General features: G+C 41.0%; 1 protein-coding gene across 1 annotated transcript in view; it reads left to right on the plus strand.

Moving 5' to 3' along the window:
• LOC147911602 (CD99 antigen-like) overlaps nt 1-3,177 on the plus strand; it is a 42,052-nt gene extending 38,875 nt beyond the window's left edge. Inside the window, exon 11 of the mRNA XM_087427873.1 lies at nt 774-3,177. Within this exon, the coding sequence (XP_087283999.1) occupies nt 774-799 (26 nt within the window). The 3' untranslated portion in view covers nt 800-3,177. The remainder of the gene's footprint in view (nt 1-773) is intronic.
• Nucleotides 3,178-8,696: the final 5,519 nt, after the last annotated feature.

Genomic DNA, 8,696 nt, shown 5'->3' on the forward strand with positions numbered 1-8,696 from the left:
TAGGGTCCAGAGATAATCATTTAAATTTACGGAAACTTTTCAGGGTTAAAGGCAGGCGTTCTGCAATTACGATGACTTTGGAAAATGGCAGGAAAAAAAAACTCTATGTAAAAATACATGTGTGTGTTTCTTTTTTTCTTTTATTTATGTGTATTTTGGGACCTGCCCATGTGCCAAGAGAGGCAACATTTATTGAATAGGACATCTATTGAATTGAGATAAGTTTTTGATGAAATTTTAAAATGTTTTGAATTTTAAAAATTGAGACTTTTAGAAAGTTAGTGTCCAGCTCACTGCTATTTCAAATTGGGGAAAGATGTTTAAAATGAACTATTGTTTTGAAGCACCAAAAATGCAAAATAGACCTCTAAAACTCAAATGAACTGATCGGGAAATCTTAGTCCCAAATCGTTGTGAATTAACCAAAACCAGGGACCCTCATTTAGAAAATTATTTGTTTTGAAATTTGGTAGATTATAGAGATTTTTTGCTGTCTCAGTAGAAAATGCCTTGTCTCGTTTTCTTTCTGCTTTTCCTGAAGTATCTATTTTTTCCAGCTGCAGTCGCACAGTGCTGTGGCATTTATTGAATTTCTTTCCAGCAGATCAAATTTTGTTTTTCTTTCTGTCTGTGATGAGTTCTGAGCCCATTTATCTTATGTAGACATAGAGTCACCTGCTTGGGAAACTTTTAAGAAGCAGATAGAGGCTTGTGCGAGTTGGGGAGACGGGAATGCCTGGTAAAATGTTTTCTTATCTCTTTGTGCTTGGCAGTTCAGCGGACTCTTCTGGAGAAATAGAAGGTTGTTGGGGAAAGCAGCCCCGGACATCCACAGCGGGATCCCCATCCTTGCCTGCTGCCCCTCTCTGAAGAACACCCTCGGGTGGGGAGGACAGAGCAGCCGCCCCGGGAGCCGGCCCATCTTGTCCACACCTTCACTCCAGTCGGATGCTCTGTTTTAATTTTGAGATGTGTTCACCTGTCGCCATGCTGGGTAGAAGATGTGGACTAACAAAGAGTTTTGCATCCAGAGGGGAATTGCATTCACTTTCTCCGTGGCCCGTAGGGGTTTTCGGCGTCACTTGAAAAGCTCGCCGCCACCGAGTCCCCATCATTGGAATAGCGACCCCACTGAAGTTCTCCAAACGGAATCTCTGGGTCTGTTTGCAAATTACCTGTACATTGAAAGTGCAGGTTGAAACCTCCCTAACACTGACCATTTTTTAGAGTGAGGTAAGCCTTCAGTTAGATTCCTCAAAATTTCTTTCGTTTGTTAGGATTCTTTTTTTCACACTAGACTAAGAAAAAGAAATTAGAAACCAAGCACTTTTTACATAAATGTTTTGCTCTGGGGTGACTTTTAAAGAAGGCTGTGAAAATTAGTGGGATGGATCCCATGTTCCCTTCTGGGCTATAAGACGAATGGTCAACCTAAGTGCTAGCTCTGTATTTCTGGCATTTTCTTTCTCTGCCCTTTTCTTTTCTCTTGTCTTATCGTATTGCGGACAAGTATTCCTCAGCATTCAGATACTCTCCTGCTTCAGATATTCCCTGCATCAGATACTCCTGTGTATCAGACACTTCCCTGCATCAGATGCTCATCTGTATTAGATACTCCCCCTCAGAGATACTCCTCCTCATCAGATACTCCCCTGTATCAGACATTCCCTTTCTTTCTTCCATGTGAGTGAATGCCATGAATTTGTTAACTGTTTGTATCGTCTTTACAAAATGTTTAACTGCTTCTATGTGAGAGATCAGTTTAACATAACCGTAAAACAGCTTTTCAGCAGAGAATCTCCTTGTATACTTTGTAACAGCTTGAAATGAAGTGATCGCATTCCTCCTTGCAATAAACAATGACTTCTCCACGTTTAGAAGCATTTCCCCATCTCGGGCAATGCACACACTGCAAGGCTTCCAAAATGCGTGCTTTTGTATAAAAGCTTGAGACGGGCTTCGCTTGGATTTTTGTGTTAATCTCAGAAAGCGTAGAAGCCCTGATATTCTAGCCGGGATGGACCTCATCTCTAAACTTTCCTCCACTGAAAAATTAGAGTATCTTCAGTATGCTTCCAGCGGTGCTCACGAAAGCTCTCAGAATAGTTATCCACAGAATGGCAATTTCCTGGGAATACTTAATCTTGTCACTTATAATGGCTTTAAGAGCTGCTGCTTGTCGACAAAGCCAGATTTGACACAAGTCTCCTTGTTCAAAGGTATGCTGTCATCACACCTGTGTGGGCTGCCATCACAGACCTCTGGATTTGGGGAAAGGATTGGTATGGAGGTGTAAGCCATTGATTCTGGGTCTTTTCCACTTTGAAGCTCATAAACGCTGTCAGTAGTTGTGGGGTGGGCATTGGAGGCATCCCCCCTTCTGTTGAGACCTCCACCCCTCCACACACCCATATCCTTTCACTGGCCCCTGCTTCCCACCTGTCTAAAAGCTCCCGGAACTTCATTCCCAAGATATCAATGGGGACTGTTGTCCAGTCATTTTGGTATTTATGTTATTTTTCTGTGTTTGAGTATATGAAACAGGGTGAAGAAATGATTGAGACCTCTGGTTATTTATCATTTCTGTTCATTGTTTCTTGCAACAAATACCCATTGGATGCCCCTTGTGGCCCAGGTGTGGGCAGCAGAGGATGTGACGTTCTGGATTCTGGAGGATGTAACACAAACATCTCTCATTCATCAAGGGATGAGGTACACCAGTTGTCAAGGGCTGAAGGCTGGATTATCCAGTATGCCTGGGTCCTGTTGCTGGCTAGCTCGGAACACCTGGGTTACAAAGGTCTTGGAGAATATCCACATTCCTCCCCAATGAATCATCAAGGATTGCTTTTGAGGTCAGATTTTGCACAGTGACTTGCTTTATTTTGTAACAAGAAAAAAAATGCATCAATCTTTTTGTAACTCTGTGAATAACATCAACATGTTTATAAGCATCGCAATCATTCTATAAACATAAATGTCTCATTAACGGAGAGAATAGTGAAAGGATGGGTATTTTTTAAAAGTATATGAAATTATGACTCATGCATAAATAAATCTGTACATTTAAGAAATATGTCAACTAGCCTTTTTTTTTATGGAGGCTGAATGGACATCTTTGTAGACTCAGTTTAATTTCACATGGACATAAAAATAAACGATCTTTTGAAAAATGGAGTTTGAATTAGGTGGCTTGTTGGATCATTAAATATCTTGGCAAAAAACATTACTTTGTTTAATCATTTTAGAACTTGTGTATAAAGAAATCACAGTCCGATGGGTTTTGAAATCAGGATAAAAACTTTAAAGGCTAACGGGAGACGGTAATACAGTAGAGGATTTGTTATAAATCTGGATTTTAGTGTATTTAGCCAACCAACTGAAGCTGTGGCCAAGTTTTTGCTATCAAGAAAATGCTGCAATGAATATCTTTCGAACTATATTACTGTGGACCTGTGTAAGTGTGTGTGTTGCATAAATGTCTGAAATTGCCTTTGTTATACAAAAGGGTGTATGCATGTTTAATTGTTTATGGACACTGCTATTCACTCCCCATCGAGGTTGTGCAAATTTATGGTACCCGCAGTGATGTCTCAGATCTGTTTCCTCACGGCCCTGCCAACTTTCTGATCATTACCAATCTGTTGGTTGAAATACGATGTCTTAACTGTTTTGCATTGAATTTCTTTTAACACAAGTGAGATTGAGAATCTGTGTGTGGAAGATCCATTTGCATCTAATTTCTGGGGGAGCCACACAAATATGTCGTTTGCCTGTTTTTATATGTGTTGTGGGTCCTTTTCTTCTTGATTTGTAGGAACTCTTTATGTATGAAAGATAGTGCCATTTGTGAAGTAGGTAGCAAATGTGCTTTTTCACTTTATCTTTACCCTTTTAACTCAGAAGTGATGTTTTCCCTATTCATATATATTACTTTTATGTAGTGAAATTAGTTAATGGTTACTGGGCTCGCTATCATACTTGGAAAAATATCTACCATATTGACATTATTTTTTAAAAAAACTGCGTAGCTTCTTCTAACACTTTTATATAGAGGCTTATTGTGGTTTTTTTTACATTAAGATATTTGATCCCCTAGGAATGCATTTTTGAGTAGGAAATGAGGAAAACATTTCTCTGTGTGCAGTTTTTTTTTTCACCCATGGGATAATCCCATTATTCCCAAGCTTTAATTGAATAACCCATGTTTTCCCAACTGATTAGAAATGCAATTTATGTCAACCACTAAATTCCTGGACATCCTGGGAGAGGAGATATTTCTGTATTCTCTTCTCTCCCATTGTCATTGTTTACGAAGAAGCCAATGCTGCATGGTTTTCATTACTGTGGGTTGATCATTATGATGGGTTTTCATATCTGCTAGGACTAGATGCTGTATCTGTTATTCTTACTTTTTAGGGTTTTCTTGGTCACTCGTTACTGTTTAATTTTTCATTTATATTTTAGGGTCAGCTTGCCTGTTCTAAAAAGAATCCTGTTTGTATCTTAACCATGATTACACTAAATTATGGATTAATTTAGGCATGTTCATAATATAGAGTCAGTCTGTTTAAGAACAAGCTATCCCTTTCCTTTTTCTGGACTTTTCCATCCCTCTGTAGCATTTTTGTATTTTTCATGTTTATTTGCACATTTCTTATTTTATATATAAACATTATTGATTTATGTTAATCCTGCATAAGGCAAATTTCCTGAATTCTCTTATTGTTCACATACACACACAAATATATATATATACATATAAAATCAAATATATAATCATGAAAGAATATGTATATAAAGTCATGTATATATAAATATACATATAATCATGGAAGAATCTATTCATTTTAAACACTTTGTCAGGAATGAGTATTAAATTCAGTTAATTGCTTTTTCAGGGTCTGTGAGGATGATCTTGTGGTTTCCTCTTTAATCAATAAATATGATGAATTAAGTATAATTACATACACTATATTAGGTAAGCTAGTACAGAACCATCGTTTCATTCTCAAATCAAATCTTATTTGGTGTTGGGCTCGTTAATCTTTTGAGGATTATTCTGTCAATATTAGAAAGTGGAATTGGTCTGTTCTATTGTTGCGTTATTTCAATATTATACTTTCTTCATAGATTTTGGTAGACTTCCTTTATATTCTGGGAAGTTGGTTTGGCTTCAGCTACCTGGACCTGGTGTGTGTGTGTAGTGGGGATAACTGGTTTTTGGTTTCTGTTTCTTTCTGGGGGAGATAAATTTTAAAAAAAGAACAACTTTCTGTATTTCTACTTCTTCACTGGAAATCATCCATTTTTCCTAAGTTTTCAAATGATGCTGCATAGATTTGAGCAAAGTTTCCACTTATAATTCTTCAATATCCTCCAAGTCTCTGGAGAACTCCACATTCTTCTTATTTTGTGTGGTCATTATTTCTCCATTTTAGTTTTCACAAATATTGTTTAATTATAAGCTTTGCTCTTTCTCAATTTTTAACTCATTGAGCCCTCTCATGTGCTTTCCTTGGATTTAATTTGTTACCCTCCCTCCATCCAGACACACCTTGAATTGAATGCTCATTCCATTTATTTTCATTCTTTCTTCTTTAATACTGTAAACTTTCAAGGCTCTAACCTTTCATCTGAGCCTCCAGTGATGACACAATCAGCTCTCATTATTGCTATTTTCTAGATAGTTGGCATTTTCCGTTTTTATTTCCTGTCAATCCAAGGGTTTAAAAAGTTTTAGAAATGTCCACGTGACATTTTGTGTTCTTTGCTTTCCCGATTGGGTCATCAATCTCCACTTCTACTGTCACATGGGAGCCGAATGGTGTCTGTATCGTTTCTGCTTTTCTTCAGTTTTCCAAAGCTTTCTTTGTGGTCCAGTGGCTAATTTTGTGCAAGTTCCGTGTGCATCGAAAAAGATGCATATTCTCCTTTTTTAAGGTATGGAGGACACGAAAGTTAAATCCACCTAATTGGTTTTGCTCCTTCGCTCATGTGTGTCTGCATGCTCCCCCTCTGTGACCTGTTTAGGCTAAGAGAGGTGAGCTAGACCTTGTCTCCTGTCCCCTTGCTTTGCATTCACAACCATTGGGGCTACACTGCCCCCACTTACCAGCCCTCAGAGTGTGGACATGCTATGTGGCCACTCTCCACCTCCGTAAAAAAACAGATGAGAAGACCACGTGCATCTCAGGACGCACGGTGACCATGCAGTGCGGACGTGGGCCACCAGCAGCCTGCGAGCCACATCCTGCCCACTGCCTGCGAATGGTTTTTCTATGTCTAAATGATCTTAAAATATCAAAAGAGCAATAATATTTTATGATGCATGAAAATTCAAATAGAAATTCAGCATCCATAAAGAACGTTTGATGGCTCACAGACGTGCCCGCTGGTTTGCACATTGCCTGGGGCTGCTTTCCACCTATGATGGCCAAGTTCAGTGGTTGCAACAGGGCCCATATGGCTTGCAGAGATGAATATATTGACAGTCTGGACCTGTGCAGAAAAAGGTTGGCAACGTTTGCCCGAATGCAAGTAAGATACTTAAAACAGTGTCTTGCACGTGTTATGCATGACGGCGGGTTAGCTGCTATTTTGCACCTTTATTTTATCTGCAAGGATTTGTGATGACTGCGGCCCTAGTTTCATTGTTGCTCGAGCATGTCCACACTAGTTTGGCTTAGCTCGAGCCTCAGCAGGTCCCATGGGGCCACGGGGCCAGCTGGTGCATGGTCTCCTTTGCAAGACAAGGCAGGTCCCTTTCCATCCGCACAACCCACCTTCTCTGACAAATCTGGATTCCAGATGTAATATATGAACCCAAGAGCCCCCTCCATCATTCACTCCCCACCCTCTCTGCTCCTGGGGGCTCCTCTGCACTTCCTGGCCCGCGTCTTCCCTCCAGGTCTGCCAGCGGGCTTTATAGGAAGGCATTTCGAGGTTCTCCCCCTCCTGATGCCCGGCGTCCCCCCGAGGCAGCTGGGGGCTCTCTTCCTTGCCCCCCTGTGCATTCCTTGCTGCCTGCCTATCTTCCTCACATCTGGGGCCCATCGTTTCTCATTGTTAGCCTGGGGCGATGGAAACAGGCATTTTTTTGGTTCTGCCCACCTGTCTCCTTAGGCCCAGCTTTATGAGTCCGGGTGAGGCCCTGGGCACCCCTTCATCCACGTGGGCCCTCCCCAACATCATGAGGGGTGGGAAGGGGGTCTTTCTACCTCTCTGTCTGCTGCAGAAGGGCCAACAGTGTAAGCAAGGACTGTCGTGTTTGTCTTGAATGTAGTGCATTCACAATCTGGTTCCAAGATGGATTCACAATCTGGTTCCACCACTCTATCTGGCTCCAAAGTGTTTTTATCAACCCCAGAGGAATCCCGTTAGGCAGTCACACCCCATATGAGTTTCCTGGGGCGGCCATAACAGAACACCACAGACGGGGCAGGTCACACAACGGAAATTATCCTCTCGCAGTTCTGGAGACCAGAAGTCTAAAATCAAGGCGTGGGCAGCATTGGTTCCTTCCGGCGAATCTGCTCCGTGCCTCTCTCCTGGTTTCTGGGGGCTGCCCGAAATCGTTGGTGTTTCTTGGCTTGTAGATGCATCACTCCCATTTCTGCCTTCCTCTTCAAGTGACCTTCTTCCTGTGTCTGCGTGTCCGTGTCCAAATCTCTTGCTATAAGGACACCAGTCAGATTGGGTTATGGCCCATGCTCCTCCAGTACAACCTCATCCTAACTAATTACATCTACACTGACCCCATTCCCAGCTAAGGTCACAGTCTGAGCTATGGCAAGTTAGGACTCCAACATATGAGTTTTGAGGGGGGGGCGGACACAATTCACATAACATTGCCCATCCTTCTCCCCCCAGCCCCAGGCAACCTCCAATCCGCTTTCTGCCTCTAAGATTTGCCTATCCTGGACATTCCACATAAGTGGGATCAGAGACTGTGTGGGTTTTCATGTCTGGCTTCTTTCACTTGGCGTAAAATTTTTGAGGTTCATCCACATTGTAGCACATATCAGAGCTTTAATTGATTTTATGGTCTGGGAAATTCGAGGGAAGGATCTTTGCAAACACATCCTCTGCCCTCCTTGACTGTCTCACTTACAGCTTAGGATTGTACATGCATGTTTTCTTAAAGCATTTACACACACACACACGCACACACGTGTGTGCACCAAAAATTGATCCGTCTAAGTAACATAGCTTTATAAAGATGCTACAGGGAAAACAAGCAAAATACCAGACAATCAAGAAAAATATACACACATTTCAAGCTGCTAAAAAAAATGCTGAAGTTATTGAGATTCATTTCTCTTTTCATTCTATTGGGCATAAATTCAGCTTCTCTGGGGATTTAGAAACTGCTTTCCCAACCAGGATTTATTTTTTCTTTCTCGTGTACATATTCCATTTATCAGAGGGGTTCAAAGTGCCTTTTGCACGTTTTAACTTTGTCTTGTTCTCCACTGCTTTGAGATGGGTAGTTTGCAAGTGTTGATCAATGAGTGTATTTGAATAAATTAGGCAGAGTCACAGAGATTTAGGGAAAAAAATAATAAACGCTGTGAAAATAGGAAAATATCAATGGACTCGGACACCAAGCCATATCTCTTCTCCAGGGAGATTTCAAAATGGAAGATGGAAAGAATTTGGTAGATAGACAAAATGCCTCTGACTTAAATCATGGA

This window comes from Ceratotherium simum, chromosome Y (assembly GCF_057802395.1).
Source record: "Ceratotherium simum simum isolate JZ-2026a chromosome Y, ASM5780239v1, whole genome shotgun sequence".
Lineage (NCBI taxonomy): Eukaryota > Metazoa > Chordata > Mammalia > Perissodactyla > Rhinocerotidae > Ceratotherium > Ceratotherium simum.